Source organism: Phalacrocorax aristotelis, chromosome 1 (genome assembly GCF_949628215.1).
Source record: "Phalacrocorax aristotelis chromosome 1, bGulAri2.1, whole genome shotgun sequence".
NCBI lineage: Eukaryota > Metazoa > Chordata > Aves > Suliformes > Phalacrocoracidae > Phalacrocorax > Phalacrocorax aristotelis.
Window position 1 is genome coordinate 1,738,821 of NC_134276.1, and position 21,033 is coordinate 1,759,853.

The 21,033-nt window shown below is 55.5% G+C and overlaps 1 protein-coding gene across 1 annotated transcript in view; it reads right to left on the reverse strand.

Annotated features, from left to right (window-relative positions):
* Positions 1-14,797, reverse strand: part of CHRDL2 (chordin like 2) — a 28,393-nt gene extending 13,596 nt beyond the window's left edge. Inside the window, exons 1-5 of the mRNA XM_075081887.1 lie at positions 14,422-14,797; positions 5,890-6,002; positions 5,342-5,435; positions 4,614-4,756; positions 1,017-1,110 (exon numbers count right to left, since the gene is read on the reverse strand). Of these exons, the coding sequence (XP_074937988.1) occupies positions 1,017-1,110; positions 4,614-4,756; positions 5,342-5,435; positions 5,890-6,002; positions 14,422-14,503 (526 nt within the window). The 5' untranslated portion in view covers positions 14,504-14,797. The remainder of the gene's footprint in view (positions 1-1,016; positions 1,111-4,613; positions 4,757-5,341; positions 5,436-5,889; positions 6,003-14,421) is intronic.
* Positions 14,798-21,033: the final 6,236 nt, after the last annotated feature.

Consider the following 21,033-nt stretch of genomic DNA (forward strand, 5'->3'; position numbering starts at 1 on the left):
TGCTGCAGGGCTGAATGAGGATTTGCTTTCTGGGGTCCAGCTGACTAAAAGCAGCTGTCTTCAGGGTGCTGGCCCACCTGTGAGGTCTGGAGAGAGAGGACCTCTGAATACGCAATTCACATCACCCAAAGCAAATGGAAGTCATACCCCAAAACCCTTTTATCTCCACTGACTGTTAACAAGAGCTCAGCTCCGAGAAAGACATGGTCTTGCAGCTTCTGAAGTTAAGTGGCATGAAAACACCCCAGAGGTAGAGTATGAGGTGATGGCAATGATCTGGCATTAAAAAGAAATCCAAAGATGTTTCTCACCAAGTCAATGACATGCCCCAGCTGCACCAAAGAAAACTAGGAGAGAGGAACACAAACTGCAGAAGGGGAGTCTGGAGGAGGCACCTGGAAGAGGTCATTATGTGGCCATGGCCAGGAGACCACCATGGCCTTCCAGCTTTGTAAATAGTTCCCATATTAAAGAGTCATTTTACGCTGTGACTTCATTGTCAGCAAGGTGTGAATCTGCCTGGTCACCCTTGAGTCTGACTTGGGAACCGGCAGCAAATTCAAACGATTCTCCCCCAGCTGTGGAAGTGAACCTCAGCCATGCTGTACTGGGGTGGGAGGAGGGGGTTTCCGTGACTGTCCTGGAAACTTCCCTGGCGCAAGAGCAGCACGCATCCTCTTTACGTGGTCCATACAACCAACTTCATCCTGGTGGGTGAGTGGTCTGGAGGACTTTGCCCTCCATGCAGGTCACGACTCTTGTATGATACACCAGTGGCAGGGCAAAGAGCTCAGCCCTAGCCAGCAGGGAGGCAGGACACAACTAGGTGTGCGGGGAAAAAACTGAGCCCTCATCTTTTGTTTCCTGGTGCAACCAAGAAATAGCAAGCGGCCTGATTTGTAGCACAGGCTTCCAAAATCCTGCTGAAGTGGCTTGAAATGGCTCCTGACAGCTGGTGGCAACCAGTGGGGGTGTCCCAGCCCTCGCTCAGGAGCAGCTCCTGGGCCCCTCATTACCTTTGCAGACCTGGCAGCAGGAATCCGGCATGGTTAGGGGAGAGGAGCACAACAGCTCTGGGCAGGTCACCAAGCCGCAGTAGATCTGGCCTTCCTAGGAGGGCAGGAGATAAAAAGAGCATTGTCAGCATTACCAACATCCAGGCAGGACTGTATGTCCTCTTGTGTCGGGGTGCCAGCATCTCAAATTGCAGATCTAGCATAAATCATCAGCACCCCGATAGTCCATCCTCAAATATCACCAGTCATCTAGCAACTGATGAAAGCTGAAAAGCTGCCCCTGCCGCACTCTCCATCCTGCAGGGTATAGCGTGGTGGATGGTTTCCTCTCCTAGCATGGCTGGTTCACCGAGTGCCCATCCACGTGCTCATGTCTTCCCCAAAAAGAGGGAGGCAGTGACTTGCTCTCAGGCATCGTTAGTGCTACTGGATCTGAAACAGCCACCACACACCTGTAAACCCTGCATAACACCTGCCAGTTTGAAGTGGCACAGAAACCTTTCCTCTGACGTCTCCCAGAACAAGGACCTGGAGGAGACACGTGGAAAGGTGATGCTGAACCCAGACCTAGGCCCACGCTACAGCTCTGCCCTCCCGCTGCGTTGGGTTGTTCGACATCACCAGAGTCAAGCGCACAAAGACACTGGGTTGAGAGCTGTGGATGGATGTTCAGGTGTAGGCATTCTTCCCCTGGCTTGGCAGTTAGTTTGGAAAACATCATTGCTTTAGTGATTCAAGCTGAAAACCATGGGCCAAGGCCAGTCTTGACCTTAGTGCATCCCAGTCCCACTTCAGACAACGGATTGGCACCTGTTTGCTGAACGGCTATGTTTTTGCTGCTTTGCAGAAGGGTAGGGAAGGATTTTCAGCAGCCTGGCAGCAGCCAGACCTCAACAGCAAGGTCCTCTTCTCCGTGCAGCAATTTTCTCTGGGTCTCCCTAAGCTCTCTGTCAACCAAAACCAAGAGGCTAACCAAGGATTTCCTTAGAAAACCAAACCACAGCAGCCTCTTCTATCATCAGAAAGCCAAGACGCTGTGCAGGGGATGTGAAGAGGAGGGAGAAAATTCGGTAAATGAGAGGATCTGGTGGAGGTTGCTGCAAACCAAACCCTGCTCTCTGCTTCAGGGACCTCCACAGGGTCCACATCTGCAGGGAGCAGGGTCTGGCCATGGAGCCTCTTCCTTCTTTCTCCTTCTAACCAGCAGCTCAAGGCAAAGACCTGCCTCAGGCAGAAAAGAGCAAATGTCATAAAAACCAGGATTTATCCCAGAAGCTCTGGTCTCAGGGAGGTTTTCAAAGAGGTTTAGACCAGCTGTTCACGCAGCTGTTCTAGCAGCTGACAACATCAGACACAGCCCGCCAAGACCCTGCCGCTGCAAGGCTCCACAGCCATCCTTTTATTTTCCCCTTCGTATCCAAGGCATTATCCTGCCGAATAAACAGAGCCTGAGCGAGAGCCAGTGCCTCTGAGAGGGACACGAGGGTCCACAGACTCCTGGGGACGGTGGCAGGTGGGGTGGGAGAACAGGGCCAGGTGGACACATACAGTCAAGTTCGAGGGTTCCTTCAGGCATTTGTCCCCAGCTTGGTGGGCCGGCATCCAGTTGGGGTCCGTCAGAGAGGAAGCCTCAAAACTTATGATTTCTATGTCTAAGCTATTCCTCTTGCTACCTAGCTCCAAGCCACATGGCTCTGGGGCATCCACAAGCACCAAAGGCTCAGAGCAGCTATCCTGGTATCACAGATGCTTTACTATCAAGCATCAGCCGATGGTAACCACCGTGTGTGTGCTCTTGGCATGAGAGAGGGAGGAGGTCCGGGCTCGCTCACCACTTTTTCTCTCCTGCCAAGCTTAGTCAAATTATTTGCTGCAAGCAAAGCCCAGACCAGTGGAGCCTGGTCCCATCCAAGGGCTCTGGATGATGAGCCATAAAAGCCAAGTCTGCAACCCCTCTTCTTTTTTATGGCAGAGGTTGTAGCTGCTGCAATTCCCCACAGCATCCAAGTCCAGCGTTGGCACTTTCTATCCCCCTTCCTCGCTCCCTTTTTGAGGAGGAGGAGCTGCTCCTTTTATCTCCCAACACTCAGCTCCTGGCATGCCTGGCTCCACGCTCCACACACACCTTCCCCATCACCGCTGGCCAGACTGCCTCACGCCTCCCGAACGAAGCGTCAGGACTCGGTTTTCGATGGGTTTTTGCAGGACCCCAGCCTGTGGGAGAGGGCTGGGCAGAGTGGAGCCAAGCCCTGTCTCAAGGCTTTGCTGGAGGCTCGCAGAGGAGGAAGGTCCCTCTGGTGCTGGCAGACGGGTGCTGGATGGGCAATCCACCACAGGGATGCACACTGAGGAGCACATAGCATCCCGGGTGCTGTTGCAGCCCTTGGGTAGGGCAGAGCAGATAAACCGACCGGGACAAGCAAGAAAGATGGGCATGCAATGGTCCTGCAAAGGTCACTGCAGCTCAGGGTGACAGGAAGACACTTCCTGAAAATGGCTTTTCATAGACAGCCTGGAAAACACATGCATATCTCCAGGGCGCAGCTCTGCACACGGTGGCCTGGAGGGCTGGTGAATGCTCTGCAGGAGTTTCCAGGTGAAATTGGCTCCTGGTGCAGCCCAGCTGCCCGGGTGCTCAAGCACGTCTCAGCCCTAGGTTCATCTTTCACTTAAATCCAAGCAGGGGAGATGAAGATCACCAGGCACCATCCCTGATGGCCAAGCTCTGCTGCAAATGCCCCCATCTCTCTGCTGTCACCTCCCAGTTGGGGGTAATCTCCAGCCATGCAGGGCAGGAGCTGGCTGCTGGAGGCACCGTGAGACCCAGGTACCCAGCAGTGGTTGGGAGCCATCAAATCATTTCTGGAGCTCAGCTCAGTCCCACTAGCTCAACAGTGGGCTCAACGGCATCCGTGTTGCCTTGCACGTATGCTGAGCTCCCCCAGGTGCTCCAGCTACAAACCCCACCTGCTCTGCAGCAAGCACGTACAAGGAAAGGCTCCTGGTTGTCCTCTCTGCTGGCCATCTGCTGTACGATGCCTCAGAGGGGCAGGTGGGATAGCTGGATGCTGCAGGGACAGCGCTGGTCCTCGCAGCAGGCAAATGAACTTGTTGATGAGCTCAGTCGGGACAGGGCTGTCCCCCTGCCCACCCTGAGGAGCCCCAGTGGGGTCCACCCAGAACCGGCCTGTGGGACCTCCACTGAGATCTCTCCATCCTTGGAGCAGTTTGTGCTGTTCCCACCAGGGAGGAGACGCAGGCGAGGGCTTTGTGCTCCAACCCCGGGGCCCAGCAGACATTTGCAGCACACCCTGCTCTGGGTCAAGGGCGGATAACCCACCCAGGCAGAGGGGGAAGCACCCAGCTCTGCGGTGGTCCTTAGTCACCGGGCAGGGAGGACCAGGCACCATTTCAGAGGAAGCTCAGAGGAAGATCAATCTCCTGCACTGACAACTTGATCCTGTTGATAAACCATCCCACCACGGGCTGGTACCATCCAATGGTCCTCATGAGATTTTTGACCTGGTGGGACACTGTTGGGGTGCAGAAGCAGACCCCAAGCCCTCCCCGCCTCCCGCGAGTTTGCAGGTCGCTTACGGAGCAGCTGCACTGCACACACTGGTTCGGCTGGCGGCTGGGAAAGAGCTCAGTGGTGGTGAACATCTCGCCTTGCTGGTAGGTTGTCCCGTTGTACTGGCAGGACTTGATGGGCGCCCGGAGGCCAGAAGGGGAATGTGGCTCTGGAAAAGAAGAAGAGGAAACAACAGGATGAGACCCAGCCCTTGCCTGGCCCCGATGGAGCACAGATCCTCAGCAGATTCCCCACCAGCCCAACCCAAAAGGACAAGGAGACCTCTACACATGGCTGTTATCACAAAGAAGTGGCCGGGGCATTGCATGACCCGGGGGAATTTATGTGCCCAAAAGCTTTTGGAGAGTGGCGCTGCCAAAAAAGTCTTTTTTTCCTGTGTCAAACACATTTTGCTGGCAAATGATCTGAATAAAATGCCAGCTTCTGGTTTGTCACTGAACTGTGACCTGACATTTTGTCCATACGAGGCTTCTTGGGATGGGGGAGCAGGACAGGAGTTGAAGAAAGCAGTCTGGTAGACAGCCCTTTTCCAGCAAAATAGCTTTTTTTGGCGGGGAAAAAGCAACGTGAGCAGCCCACACTGCCATTGCTGCGGTGACCCCATGAGCAGGGCCAGAGCCCGCATCGCTGCACTGCCCCAGCTGTGAGCATTCAAGCAACTGCAGCTGAGGCATGCCCTGCAGCACCACGGCCACCTTGTCACCACCCACCCCCCCATGGGATGTCCACCTACCGAGACACCGTGGGCAGCACTGCTGGGGGTCAGTGATGGGGCTGGCGCACTGCAGAGCCGGGCACTGGATCCGGTAGCACCTGATGTTGGCGTTCTGGGGAAAGAGAGAGAAAGACAGTTCATTCAGCTACATGTTCACCCCTGCAAGAGGAGGAAGACGTTGGATGATGGCCCCATTATCATGGTAGATTGTGCTGGTTTAGCTCACCCATTCAAGCAGGTCTCCATCCCTGGCTCAGACCCTGCTTTCAGCCAGCTCATGGTCTCACCTGTCATCATCAAAGGCCACCCATGGTCCCACAGCAGCCCTGAGCCACCTCCACCCACAGCCCACCAACTCTACTGAGACAGCTCCCTCACAAGATCAACCCAACACCCCCAGGGGAATATGGGGCTATTTCGAAAGGAAATAAATTAATTCAACGTCCCTACGGGACTGGAAAGGGCATCTCTGATCCAATTAGACTGATCTGCTTAAAAGCTGCCGAAGCGATGCCCCAGTGCAGCAGCATCCCCACCACCTCCTGTGACACCTCGCGGGGACATGCCTCGGAGCAGCTGCAGCGGATGCAGTACATCAGCCCCTGTGGCTCCAGGTAGGGGTGCCAGCTCTCGCCCAGGCTGTACTTCTTGCCGTTGAAGTCGCAGAACATATCTGGCCCTGAAAGTCAACCAGGAGAAGCTACATGAGAGAAAGGGATGGTCCCTGGGAGACCTCTCCTCTGTCCACAATGAGAAGAGCAAGAACCGCTCTGTGCCTTCATGCTGTCCTCCATGAGTAGCTGATGGCCACATCCCATCCACCAGACCCCACGCGGAATACATTCCCCAAAAGCCTTTTTTTGCTGTGATTTGTTTTTTTGGGCTGGGACCTGTCTGACCAAATAGCAAGTCCTCTGAGCAAGCTGGACTCCCTTTGCAAGCAAGGAAGAGAATGGGTGCTTCTGAGGCAAAAATTAGAGCTGTCACTCTTAAATAGGTCAGTACAAGTGCTCTTTGGAAGATGGACAGGTGATTTCCCTGCTCTGCGTGTGCCTGCTCAAGCAGGGGGTTGGACAAGATGATCTCCAGAGGTCCCTTCCAACCCCCGCCAGTCTGTGTTTCCGTGATTTCAGGTGATGCTACGGGACTGAATTTTCCCCAGGAAGACCAGAAGGGCTGGGAGCGGTGGGGGCGATAGGAGAGCCTGAATTTAGGAGATATTTTCACTGTCACCCAAAAAAAAAGAAGAAAAAGAAGAAAAAAAGACATTTTAGGGTAGAAATACATTCTGAAGGAAAATATTTTGTTCCCCCTAAGAGCTTCAGCTCAGTCTCTCAAGGACCCCTGGACAAGTGCTATCAGCACATGGACAGACAAGCATCAGCCCTACGGGGCAGGACCATGCTGGTTTGCCTCATCCCACCAGGCTCAGGCCCCTGGCTTTACTGGGCTCAGCAAGGCACTAGTCTGCCTGGAGTGCCCTGAACCATGCTCTTCATTTATGGGGCTGCCCATGGAGACACCAAGTCCACCTGATCCCCTTCTTGCCCTGAAAAACTTAAATCCATATATTTTTCTATTCCTCTGATCCTATCATCCCAGAAGAGCCAGTTTCCAGCCGTGCTCCTGAACTGGAGGCATCTGTCTCAGAAACGATCCAGCCCTGCCTATATTGGGATGGGTTTAACCTTGCCATGGCACAGGGAGATGAGATGGGGCCCAGCATGCCTGGTGAAGGAGATCCCCTTTGGTGATTCAACCTCTCCCCAGATTTTAGCAGGTCATATCAACCCCCTCCACCTCCAAGCCCTTGGTTACACACCAATCCTTTGGAAGGATGAGGCCAGCCTGCAGCAGGACCTGTGGGACAAACTGTGGCCATAATCACCACCAACAACCGCAGGGCTTTGGCCAGAAAGACCAATTCAGTTATCCTTAATATTCACGTCAAAAAGCATCGCGTGGTCCTGCAGGACCAAGCTCTAACCCTGGTCAGTCCTGCAGGAACCTGGACCCCATAGCTCCCACCAGAGCCTGTCGGCTGCTCCTGCTCTCCTGTGGCACGACCCCAAGCACCGACCAGCCGGAGGGACATGCTGGGGCTTAAGTTTTTTCGTGAATAAGCACATGCCTGCCCATGTGTGTTATTAGTGGTTTAAGCGCTTACAGCCCCACTAAAAACTGAAGGTGACTTAAAAGATTATGTCATCGAGGGGATTTGAGGTAGTTCGGGTGATTACGTTGCTCAAAGGCTCCCTGAAGCATTTACAGGTCTTTTAAAACCTTGCAGTGCCCTGGGGATGTGGGGAGAGAGGAGAGAGCTGTTTTCCAAGGCATGGTGCCCAGCTCCCGTCACCCGCCGCATGAAGGCAGGCAAGCTGGTGGGTGCTGACTCCACTACGCTGCTGGAAGGACTCCTTGATCAACAGCTGAGCGTCCCCAAGATGAACTCAGGGACATTCACCACCCTAATGATGCTAAAAGCCATCCCATGCTCTGCTCTGTCACCTGGGGTAAAGCAGTGGTTTGGAGAGCCTGGCCGGCGTTGTCCCACCTTGCCAAAGCTGGAGGTGCCACCTGCTTAATGTGAATGTTTCTCCCACCAACCAGACAAAACTCATATGAATACACCATGGCAGGCTGCCATCCTTTGTCCAACTCCTGACCATCCTCAGGATGAACCTAAGTGATGCCCTACCACGGCCGGACCCTGTAGCCATCAGGAAAAGCAGCCCTATGGGTCTGTGATGATCCTTACAGGTCCCTTCCAACTCAAGCCCTACAGGTCCGCCAGCAGCCCTGAGCTCCTCATTGAGTTAATGGCTTCAAGCATGTGATTCTCCAAGTTGTACCTGCAAAGGAGGTGGCCACCAGCTGTCCAGACTGCCTAAGTCCAAGAACAGCTGTGTGGGGCCAGCGTTGCATCTGCAGAGGTGGAGAATTGCAATAACTTTGGGTCGGATGTCATCAGAGGGACAAGCAGGAGGCTCTTCCCTACCCAGGTCTTTACATCATCCCCATGGCTTGCTCCAAACCTCTAACAAGGCAGAAAACCCATATTCCTGGCCATGCACGACACGAGATTACAGCAAACCATGCAAGAATGGGGAGTGCGAGGCTGGAAACCGAAGAAACCCAGGAGAAAGGCAGAAAAACAAAAACAAAACAAAACAAAAAATCAGCGTTTTGCAAATGGGTGAGAAAATGACTTCATTTTTCCCTGCTTGCAGCATCTTCATGAATTACACCGAGGGTGAAGAAATCAAGTTGCCTTCATGTGACACAGCCCCGCTCAGCTTGCAGGCTCCCATGCCAGTTGGCTGCTTCGTTCAAACATTTAATCACTTGCCTTTCACAAGTGGAGCCCTGGTTTGGGTCCAGCCCTCGAAAGCAGCCTGATTCATGTCTGCACAGGGCCCGCTGGTAAAATTAAAGCCGACTGGCAGCACTGGGCAGCAGCAGACACTTGTCCGCATCTCAGTAGCACTATGCCGCGTATTTGGCAAGAGGCACCAGCGTGTTTGGTTAAAAGCAAGCTGGGGATGGATGGAAGGAGGAGGCTGAAAAGCTGGAGGCTCTGGATCATGTTTTCCCAAGCCAGGCTAATAATTTCATTTTCAGAGGTCAAACGTTGGATATCTTCCCAATTCATTTAGAGTGAACAGCCATTTGTGGCAGTAAATTGCTCCCGTGACGTTAAGTCTCCTTATTTATTGCGTCTTCGGCAACAGCAGGCTCACAAAAGTCACGTTGTTTTAGTTTTCATTTTCCAGAGACAGCTCCTGAGCTGCGGAGCATTTTCAAGGCTGCAATACCAAAAATCCAGAGGAAGCCATCACCTTGTTTTCCTTCCCGAGGACCACACGATCCTTGGGCAGGAGAAGACAGCGGGCCAGTCTGGTCCACACCACCTTGGAGACACAACCAGAGGTTGCTGATTGCAGGCCAGAGGCTCCACGCTTGGAGCTGGCTGTATGGCACCTGGAAGCAGGAGCAGAGGTGGGAAGGACAAACAACCCCAAGAACGGGTCCCACCTAACCAGTTTCTTCCCAAATACAAGACTCCCCTGATACAAGACTCTGCTCTTCAGAGTACCATTATGGGTTGTATGGACCAGGAAAAAAAACAGCTGAAAGATGTGGAATTGATTCCTCTGCCACCCAGCAGCAAGTCATGTGGCCCCATGCCCAGAGGGAAGGTAGCAGATGCTGCAGAGAGTGACTCCTCCACATGGGAGATGCTCTGCCTTGCCCACCCTGAAGGACTCTACTGGGCACAGCATGGAGGAGGAAAGTTTCTCCCTGCCTCTCCATCCAACAGCCGTTTTCTCCCCTGGCTCCAGTGTTTTCTTGGGTGAGGACCACCTGGTTACACCCGAATCACTGAATATCCCAGGTCAATGGCCTGGCCCAGCTCGTGTCCATACCCGCCTCCTGGGTCTGCCCTGGCCCAGCTGTCCCCAGGCATTTGGCAAAGCCCAAGCTGGAACTGGCCAACGCCATGCTGGGGAGTGCACCTGCAGCAAGAGTCTGGACACCCCCAGACAATGCTCAAGACTGTGCCCAGGCCCTGGTTTACTTTGATTATCATTAATTGTCATTAATCATTATTAATTGCATCCTGGATGGCAAGGAGGGTATGTAATATGAGATGGAAAGTATGAGGGGGAGGATGAGGCAAGAGAACGCTGTTGCAAAGAAAAGGGTGATCTCTGGCCATGGCAGGGACAAGAAGCAGCATTCCGCTTGGGGCAAAGCCTGGAAGGTTTAGGACAGGTATTGCAGGAAGCTTCCCAGTTACTGGGATATTTAAAAACCCAGAAGAGGCTATCGCAGAATCTTTGAGACACTCTACGAATCCCCCAGAGCAGCATCTTCATGAGATGGCCTAGAGACATCAGCCCAGGGTGACAAACTGAATGGTGTGGAGAAACCCGTCCCGCACCGCATTCAGTGACTGCTGATGTCTCTCTCACACCAGAACGGCCTCGACGCCTCTTTAGGACGTACCTCAACAGCTTCATACACCAGCCACCAACAAGATGCCATCCTACGTCTATATGACCTGCTCTAGATCCAGTGAGAGACCATGAACTGAGGGGAGATGGGTGAGACCCCGCAGCCTCCCTGCTGAACCATCAAACTGGTTGATGTTGGTCAGACCACTCTTGGACATCCTCTGACCTCAGGGATGTCCATGAGACCTGTCCCTTGAAGCTCTCCCACCTGCTGACACAGCTCGCTCGAGCCAGTTCTTTGCTCCCCTCCACATTTGCAGTGGGCTGTGAGGGCAAGGACGCCCCCACGGGCTTCCCAACATGGTGTGACTGATCCCTGGACGCTTTGACCATGGCTGAACCAGGGGCCAAAATAGGTCAGATGTTCTCCTGCACCAATCCTGAGCATGGTGGCAGGAACCAAGGTGAGCTATTAAACCTGCAAGTGTGATGGCTCCTCAAACACCATGTTCTGCTGCTAAACCCTCCTTTGGCTCAGGCTCAGCCGAGCTCACTTCACCTCCCTCTGGATATAGGGACTGATGCTCAACAAAGTCAAGCCACATACACATGCACCTGTGCAAGACCCTGCCCCTCCCTCCCCCACTCCCACGTCGGGGTTTTCCACACCTGATGGGTCATGAGACATTTAAACCTGCTTTTACATCACTGTCCCATCAGCCCAGGGAACGGCTCCCATTCACACACCCGTCACCCAGCCCTGGTCTCCACACGCGTGGGATCACCGGGCATCAATCCAGACTCACATCGGAGCTCCACTATGCTGCAGGACACTGCGGAGTCCCTAGAGGTGAGTCCCTGCTCCAGGTGAAGCCCTGACTCATGGCTAGAGAGAGCCTAATCTGCTTACGAGACCCCAAAGCGTGGAAAGCCCCGTGCCTCAGTTTCCCTAGCAGGGGCTTTCACTCCAGGTACCAAACTGGCTCCAACAAGGATGCCACCGAATCATCCCACAGGTCTCACTCCGCTTCTCCCTTGTTTCATCTCATGGCACAGGGGTTTCTCCCATCTCTGCACCCCCAGGCAATCCCCCCTCAGCTCTCCCCCAAGCAGGGCACGTCTGAGCCAAGCTCCCGGCCCCAACAGCTTTTTCAGAGGTCACGCACCTGCCAGCATGCGGTGGGGTGTTTATGCAAACCAGTTTGCAAGTTTTAAGAGCAGCCATAAATAAAGTGTAAAAAGCACTGTCTGGTACAGAAAGTCCAGGCGCTCCTATGACAGCCTGGTATTTATGAAGGGCTTAAAATGCAACTTAGCTGTGAAGGGACTGGTTAAAACACACCGGGCACTTGACATGTAGCATCTTAAACGACTCCGCTCCCATCCAGATTGCTTCCCACGCACTCGCCTCGCTCAGTCCTGGGCTGGGAATTTCTCCTCGGGACTTTGGGCACCTGGAAAACCCTGCAGCTCTGCAAATGCAGCCTCACGAAGTGTTGCCGAGCTCCCCAGGGTGGAGAAGCCAAGCAAAGTCCTGGACCCAGAGCATCCCTGCAGGCTCTGCAAGTGACAGACAGGGACCTGTTTCCCTCCTCTCCTTCCCAAGGGGATGCTGAAGAGTTGCCTATAGCAGGGTGTGCAGCCCTCGCCTCTCCCTTACTGTGGCCACCAGCAGGATTTGCTTTTCATCCTTGTCCTTCCCATCTTGGACCGCTCAGTCTCTCCTCACACTGGATCTGAACTCACAGGACAGACTGATCCCACAAACCCCCTTTTCTCCAGGAACCACATTAAAAAGAAATGAAATGGCAACTTCCAAGCTCCTGGAGAAAACCACTGCCCCACGCTCTCCAGAGATGCTGGTGTTTAAATGCCTCCAGCCAAAACCTCATTGCATTCAACTATTGCCGCTGAATTACTCATAGTGGCCGGGCTGCAGCACATTCGGCCCAGTAACCTGTGCCTCTGATATTTTTTCAGCTGAGAGTTTAAATCCCCTAAAATAGCCTGTTTCTGTGGGCAAATTCTTCTTTTCTGACTTGCCTTCAAGCCCGCGCGTTTCTGCTTCTTACCTATTTTTAGCCACGACACTGTAGGTCTCTTGGCTGATGAGCCTGCTCGTAACTAATTTATTCCTGTCTTCATTCTCCCTGAGGACTCAGTCCCGAGAAAAAACGTGAGGCGGTGAGCTGCAGAGGTGGACGGTGGAGAAAAGTCCACGATTTGATGAGGACCTTATCACCAAGCCCCTTGGTGGGGCTGGAGCCCCAGCCAAGCCCCCCACACTGTGGGATGCACCCGGTGGCAAAGCCAAAATGATGCGGGGCTGGGGGCAATACTGGACCTCCCTGCTCCGGTCCTGCCCCTGCCCCACAGCCGCCAGCCCTTTATCACCATGATAAGTCCTGCAAACAGACCCCAGCGCTTCCCCCAAAGCAGACAAACCCCTCCTGTCGCCATTCATCCTGATTTGTGCCCAGTTTAGGTGCTCTGCTACCATCAGCCTCAGCTACCTCACCTAGCATCCCTTTCGCCTTCTGGAGATGTCTCCATCCTCCTCCTAACGTGGCTACCACAGCTAACGCAGCCCTGGCAGAGGCAAGGAGTCAGACCCGCATCCCTCGCGCAAGGAACGGATGCTGAGGTCTGAGCTCAGCGGCTTTCAACAAGCCCAGGGAAAGGGAAAGGAACGAAACTCACCTGGATTTTGCTCTCCGAGGCTCCGCACAGCCCCATCCATCTGCCCGCCTTTCCCCCCCAGCACACCCCACCACCAGGGCGAGCAATCCAGCGCTCACATTTCAGGTCAGAGCTCCAGGAGGATGATTATTTGCCGAGTGCCTAATGCACTGCTGGCAGTGTGAAAGTCGTAAATCACCCTAATGCAGCCACCGACAGACTCTGTTGGGATTTCGGGAGATTAAAGGGGAGAATAAATGTAGGGACACAACAGGTCCTGCTCTGGTTTGCTCGGCACTCTGGTGGCTTTGCAACGTTGTAGGGGTGCCCAGCGCCTGCTGGTGGGGTCCCAGTGCTTTGCCCAAGCCAAACCCACCTCCTGGCCCTGATAAACACCTCCAGCACCCTCCAAGCTGCTAAACAGCCCTTGCCAAGTCCTTCAAACCTTTTTGCACAAGGAAGTGCTGAACTTCTTCCCTTCCCCATCCCAAAACCTACCCACCCCAGTCAGCCAGCTGGGAGCGGGGGTAATAAGAGAACAAGGGGTGGATGTGGAGATGGAGAAGGGACAGACATGGAGAAGGACAAGGGATGGACGTGGAGATGGAGGAGGGACGGACGTGGAGAAGGACAAGGGATGGATGTGGAGATGCAGAAGGGACGGACATGGAGAAGGACAAGGGACAGATGTGGAGACAGAGGAGCTATGGACATGGAGATGGAGAAGGGATGGACATGGAGACGGAGGAGGAACGGACATGGAGAAGGACAAGGGATGGACATGGAGATGGAGAAGGGACAGACGTGGAGAAGGACAAGGGACAGATGTGGAGACAGAGGAGCTATGGACATGGAGATGGAGAAGGGATGGACATGGAGACGGAGGAGGGACGGACATGGAGAAGGACAAGGGACGGACGTGGAGACGGAGGAAGGATGGACATGGAGATGGACAATGGATGGATGTGGAGAAAAGCCCCCATCTTTGGTTTGAGGGGGGTCATTTCCCCAAATGCCCGCATTCCTGACCACCCTCAGAGGGGACATGCACCCAGGTGGGGTGGGATCTGTGCAGGGGACGGGCTGTAATTCAACCACTCACCCCACACAATTTCGGGCCCACAGGAGGAGGGTCCCAGCCCTTCAACACGTCCCTGCCAACCCACCAAACCCCACAGCCCCCCTCATCGCAGCATGCTCGGTGCTGTACGTCCCCACAAAGCAGCCGGGGACAGCAGCAGGTGGCGGGGGACGCAGCCGTGTCCCCAGCAGTGCAGGACGGGGGACCCAGCTTGCTGCACGGCCTGGGACATCACAGCCACGGAGGAGCCTCCCTCTGTCCCCAGCCATGCCCGCAAAGCCCCCCCTCCACCCCCGCAAATCCTTGGGGACCCCAGCGATGGGGAAACTGAGGCACGGAGGGACCCAGCGCAGGAGGGGAGCGGGGTGGGGGGGACTTACGAGCCCCGGCTCGGCTCTCGGAGGCGAAGAGGAGCAGCAGGCACCGGAGGAGGAAGGCGAGGGGACCCGCCCCGGGAAGCATCGCAGCCCGGCGATCGGCGCCTGGGGGGTTGGGTCCCGGTGCCGGGGGGTGCCGCGGTCCCGGTGCCCGGGGGGTGCCGCTGCCCGATGTCCCGGTGCTGGTCCCGGTGCCCGGGGGTATCTCGGTCCCGGCCCCGGATGCTTCGGGGTCACTGTCAGTGCTCGGGGGTGCCGGTGCCCGGGATGCCGGGGGTGCCGGTGTCCGGGGGTGCCGGGGGTGCCGGTGCCCGGGGCTGCCAGCGCCCGGGATGCCGGGGGTGCCGGTGCCCGGGATGCTGGTGGTGCCGGTGCCGGGGGTGCCAGTGCCCGGGATGCCGGGGGTGCCGGTGCCCGCGATGCCGGGGGTGCCGGTGCCGGGGGTGCCGGTGTCCGGGGGTGCCGGTGCCCGGGATGCCGGGGGTGCCGGTGCCGGGGGTGCCGGTGCCCGGGATGCCGGGGGTGCCGGTGTCCGGGGGTGTCGGTGCCCGGGATGCCGGGGGTGCCGGTGTCCGGGGGTGTCGGTGCCCGGGATGCCGGGGGTGCCGGTGTCCGGGGGTGTCGGTGCCTGGGGGTGCTGGTGCCCGTGTCCGGCGGTGCCGGTGCCGGTGCCCGGCGGGGCTCGTCTGGCTCCGATCAAAGGCGCCTCCTTTAGGGAGAGCCGAGGAGTTTGTTTGTTGGTATTAAAGGCGGAGATGGAGAGGGGGTGTCGAGATCCGCAGGGTGGGTTGTGGTTTTTGTTGGTTTGGTTTTTTTTTAATTATTATTATTTTCCCACCTTTTTTGGGGGGGTGTTTTAGGAAATTCCTCGGCAGCGGGAGGGCGGAGGGAGGGAGGGCGGGCGGGGAGGGGGTGCGGGAGCCGCAGGTTTAACCCCTGCCTCCCTGCAGCCTGGCCGGGGCTCCGCGGGGCGGTTGGGGGGCACAGCCCGGGGGTGGGGAGGAGGGGCTGGAATGAGCTGGACCCTGTCCTGGGGTGCTACGAGCCAGGAGGTGAGACTAAAGGGCTGTGTCACCCCCGTCCCTCCCAAGGCCCGACTGCACCTCTGCTCCCTGTTAAACCCTGCCTGGCTCTGAGATGTTTAAGCTCCCCCCGGGAGATGTTTAAAGCCCCACGCTGGGGCTGAGCCCACGCAGATGCACCTACCCCACGCTGGGGCGAAGCCTGCCCTGGGACAGCCCCGAGCATCCCACGCTTTGAGTTGAGCAAAGCAGAAATCTGGGCTGCAGCCTCCCCTCCCAGGGCTCTGTTCCACCACCGAGGACCCCCAGTGCCCTGACTGCCTTCCCAGTAAACCCCAGTTCCCTTCCCAGTGCCATGGACAGGCTCCTTCCTTCCCGGGGTAGTGGGGTGCAGCTATCCCCCCTGTTCACACAGCACGCAGGGGCAGAGGTTTCAGCGAGACAAAGCGGTCAAGCTCGCTCTCCCCACCAGCTGCTTTACATTCCGCCAGCTGCATAAAGCAACCTTAAACGACCAGTATCGCCTCTGCCTGCAGGACACCCCCCAGACGCCCAGCCACGATCCCAAATCCTCCTCCTGCCACCCCAGCAGAGCGGAGAGCAGCACTCGCAACTCGGCTGCCCTTCGTCTCCGCAGCACATGGAGCTGCTGGACACCGTCATTTGGAAAGCTACCGGTCATGCAGTCACCCCTGGAGAAGCCACCTCGCCTCCAGGCACGTTGCTCCGCTCCCGCTGCTCCCCAAATCCTGCATGAAGTGGTCCGGAGCTGCTCTGCCTGTCTGTGGGGCTCAGCTTTCTGCGCTCCAGGACCTTCAGGGAGAAGATGGGCAGCACTGGATCCTCCCTGAGCAGCCATGTCCACTCAGTAGCGTTGCTTCCCATGGCCAAAATAACCCAGGGCCACCAGCCCATCATGGAGATGGGTTCCTGTGGCTTCCTTAGACCCCCCCCCAAGGCCAGATTTTGCATGGTTTTTTACCCTCCACCTTCACACCTCATACTTCCAGGTGTGCTTAGAGCAAGACACGTTATTAGCACAAGAAATACAGGCTTTAACACAGTGCTGAACACCTTCTTGCCCACATTTCCCACCTTGGGCAGGCTTGGAGGTCTCGGACCTTGCAGGAGCCCTGGGCTTCTCCTCTGGAAATGGCTCCATCTCTACACCACGGGGTCTCTCTCCTCCCCCCATCTTCAGCTTCCTCGCACCACTGGCCGGAGAGAAACTAATCACCTGTGATCCCTTTGGTACCAGGTGACTGGAGATGTCCTCCATCAGCCAAGTGAGTTATTCTCCTCCATTAATTCAAGCTGAGGATTGGGCTTTCCAGGGTGTGAGATCTTTGTGCCTGACGCCAACCCGCTTGAGAGTGGCACCAAGCCACCAGCCTGCCGACAACTCCAGGGTGTCCCCAAACCCTTAATCCTGGTCACACCAACCACGTTCCCCATTTGGCTCGGAGAGGAAAGCAGTCAAAAAGAATTTCTGCAGCAAAACCTCTTTTTTTTTCCATCCATCTCTTGCTTCTGTCTGTCCTAGCCCTTCTCCAGGAGCCAAACGCATCCCCTTGTACCAAACTATGTCTGTAGGTACCTGTTCCCGGAGCTCGGTACGAGGGAAAACTCCTTTGTAATAAGAAACCTATTAACACTTTAAGTCATCAGCTTTGTTATTTTCTCTTTAAGCTGCTGAGCACAAGAATCAATCACAGAATCACAGAAGGTTTTGTGTTGGAAGAGACCTTTCAAGCTCATCCAGTCCAACCCCTTGCCAAGGTCAGGGACATCCCCAACTCAATCAGGTCGCTCAGAGAACCATCCAGCCTCACCTGGGATGTGCCCAGGGATGGGGCATCCACCACCTCTCGGGGCAACCTGGGCCAGTGTCTCACCACCCTCATGCATTTCTTCACCCGCACGGGCTGGACGTATCTTTCAGGAGGAAGGTATCAATCACCGAACCGTGGCTAGCAAACACAGGCGAGTCCCCACCCTGCCTTGACTGTTCCACACGGGAATATCCATGATCCTCAAGGAGCACGGCCCTGTGTGCAGAGCAGGAGACAGAGCCGGGTCATCTGCAGGGATCGTCACAAGTCTGCTTGTTTACAAGCTCTAAAAATAATTTTACCACTCGGTGCCCTCCCCTGTGAATTGCGAGCGTGATTCTGCTGAAGGACCAAGTCACTACAAGGGAACGTAGAAGCCCAGAACCCAGGGCTGCTCTGCACATCGTCTGGCACCCATCGTCTACAGAAAGCACAAGCAGTGCCATTGCTGTTGTATTTCAGGGCTAACCGGAGCTGTCCTGACGTGACCACGCACCTTCAAGACGAACTACAACGCTGGTTTTTGGAGAAGGCAGCAACATGCCGTGTGGATTACAGCTTCTGACGTGCCAGAGCAACCCAAAGGCCGGGATGGTCTCTGCTGCCCAGGGATGTCCCATGCTGTGGTTGGAGGACCCACATTTTGTCCCTGTCTTACTGTCCCCCGTCCATTACCCATGCTCTGGCAGCTCTGTGCCTCCATGCGGTGCAGATTCACACCGGCCAGGTTCAACTCACCCAACGGTCCCCAATGTACAATCTAAGCCAGCCTCCCTTGTTTCACCGCTCCACTCATTTCCAGCTCTCTGCAAATTTTGCTCCCAATGCCCCTCTATTTCTTCCTATGCCTCGATAAAGATATTAAAGGGTTTTGAGTAAACAGCAGACTCCTTCCAGCTCTCACCAGGAACAGCCGGTACCTCCTCTCCCAGCTCTTCCCTCGCACAGGGCAGACTTGAAAAGCCCATTTGTAGCGTAGGACTGTGGGCAAGTTATGAAAGTGCTTAGAAAAATGGGGACGCAAAGCCCAAGTCAATGAAGTTATTTTGCGTCTCCACTGCAACAGCAACAGCTGAATTCAGGACTGTAGATCCTGGCCCTGTATCAGGGCTAAAACTTATGGGAAAGTTCAGCCATGTCCTAAGCGCAGACCCAGGAAATAAAGGCCAGCCTTGTCAGGAGCAAGGTGCTGTGTTACATCTCTGTTGCGTCTCGTAAAGAATACATTCACCCTTTGGCAAAAACGAGGCTCTTTATCTTCATCTGCGAAGGAATCCGGCTGACAGTTCAATACTGCCAACATCAATCCATCTGCGATCGTGAAGCAGGCTCCAAAAACCATGGGATTGGCTTGCCAATAATAAAACTTGGGTCCTTTATATTTGCCTTCTGGTTCATGAGCCTTTAGGTCAAACTCGCTTCATGTTTTCTGGGCAATCGAGAAGACAAGACGATTCCTTTTTTTATTTTTTATTTTTTTTCGAATGAAAACTGAGATTCTCCTACAAACTACTGAATAAACAGCGTGGGTTCCAATAACATCCCCCGCCACGCAAGCCTCGTGGCAGGAGCGTGAGCTGGCTAGACTGCAGGCTGGAGGAGCTGGCTGCACACCATACCTTTCCCTGGAAGTTTGCAGCCCAGCATCCCTGACGTTCGAGCCGGCACGAGTTCGTGGGCCAGGAGAAACGCACATGCGAAGGCTGCCAGCTGCAGGCGACGGAGCTGGAAATCTGCAGGACTGTGAACCGTTGCAAGGCGGATTAAAGAAATCCAGCTGCAGGAGTGAGTCCTGTCCCCAGGACAGAGGAGCTGCTGCCTCACTTGACATCGGGCTGCAAAAACACGTAGCTTCATGTGGTTTCTTCTGCTCAGGCATGAAGGCTGCCCATCCTGGGGAATGCAGGAGTAAATCCTGATTACCAGTCATCCCGCAGTAAAAACCACAGTCCCTGTTCAAGCCCTGCAGCCAGCCCAGTCCACCGACCCTCAGCCAGGAACAAAATCCAAGCTGGCACCAACACCCTTTCATCAAGCAGGGAAAATCACCTCCCGTGAGTGGATTCGGCTTTTGATTTTAAACACAGGCTGTGGCGTGAGACTCTGAGCAAAACTGTCACAGCCTCGTGGGAGGCTGGAGATCAGCTCCCCAGAGGGACCTGGGGCGGCAAGTTGAACACGAGCCCCCAGCATGCCCTGGCAGCCCAGAGGGCCAGCCGTGCCCTGGGGGGCACCGAGCCCTGCATCGCAGCCGGGCGAGGGGGGGATTGTCCCGCTCTGCCCCGCGCTGGGGCGGCCTCACCCCGAGTGCTCTGGGCAGCGTTGGGTGCCGCAGGACATTGAGGGTATAAAGCTACTGGAGAGTGTCCAGAGGAGGCCACGGAGCTGGGGAAGGGTTTAGAGGGGAAACCGTACGAGGAGCGGCTGGAGTCCCTGGGTTTGTTCAGCCGGAGCAGAGGAGGCCGAGGGCAGCCCCATGGCGCTCTGCAGCTCCCTCCCAAGGGCAGGAGGAGGGGCAGGGCTGGTCTCTCTCTCTGGTGACCAACGCCAGGCCCCGAGGGAACGGCAGGGAGATGTGCCAGGGGAGGGTTAGGCTGGGCATTAGGAGAAGGCTCTTCCCCCCGAGGGTGGTGGAGCCCTGGAACAGGCTCCCCAGGGAGGCATCAGGGCACCAGCCTGGCGATATTCCAGAAGCACTTGGCCATGGCCCTCAGAGACCTGGTGTGAATTTGGGGTGTCCTGTGCAGGGACAGGAGCTGGGCTCGATGGTCCTTGTGGGTCCCTCCCAGCTCAGGGCATTCTGTGATTCTATGAACTGTGGCCGGTGGGAGGGCAGATGTGCTGGCACCCAAATTTGGGGCTGTGCAAAGCGGGGTGAGATTCCTGTTGTAAGCCCATAGTCTTCCTCCATCCCTGTTGACAACTAGCGACCACGTCCTTTATTTTTCACATACATTCGAGGAGGAGTTGATGAATCCCACATCTGCATGCCAGAGGCCCAAGCTAGCATCAGGGGAAATGGAGGTAGAGTCCTCCCATCCCAGAGAGATGGACATGAAATGGGATGATGCCTCTCTGCCATACTCCACGGGGTACAGCTAAATTGAGCAAAATCCAAATTTTCTTCATACCACAAGTTTCCCCTCCCATATCTGGACAAAATTCCCCTCCTATATCTGGAGCCTCACGGGTTTCCTCTCCTTGCCCGGAGATTTGAAAGCTGGTTCATGCCACTTCTTCAGGGAGACACAAGCTCACTGTACCTCCGCAGTCCCCAGCTCCAGCCCAGCCTCCCAGGAGGGCAAGAGTTCTATCTTCAAAGGCCTCCAGGAGCAGAAGACATGCCACCAACACTGGCAGCCCAGCCTGAGCCTTGCTGCAGAGTTCAAACATGGCTGAGGCATAGCTCCGACTGATCCCCTCCACCTGCCTTCCCACACCACCTTGATTCGATCCACCTTGTTTCGATGGGCTTTATCCCTCCCTTGCACTCCCCTCCTCAAGGAGGGCTCTCCTCACTTTCGTCCCTTCTACATGTCACTGCCATTGTGCTCCCTCTGCAGAAGGATGAGGTCCTGCAAAGTCCTGCTTGGAGAGCATCAGCCACAAGCTGCCTTTCCTGGAAATGCTTCCTATCGGCCCTTTTCCTATTTGTCTCTCTTTTTGGCCTTTCCTGCAGGCAGCAGCTATGAATTCTCCTCCATATCCAAGAGTGGCCACCACAGAGAAGTCAGTCTCTACCTCTCAAAGCCTTGAGCCCA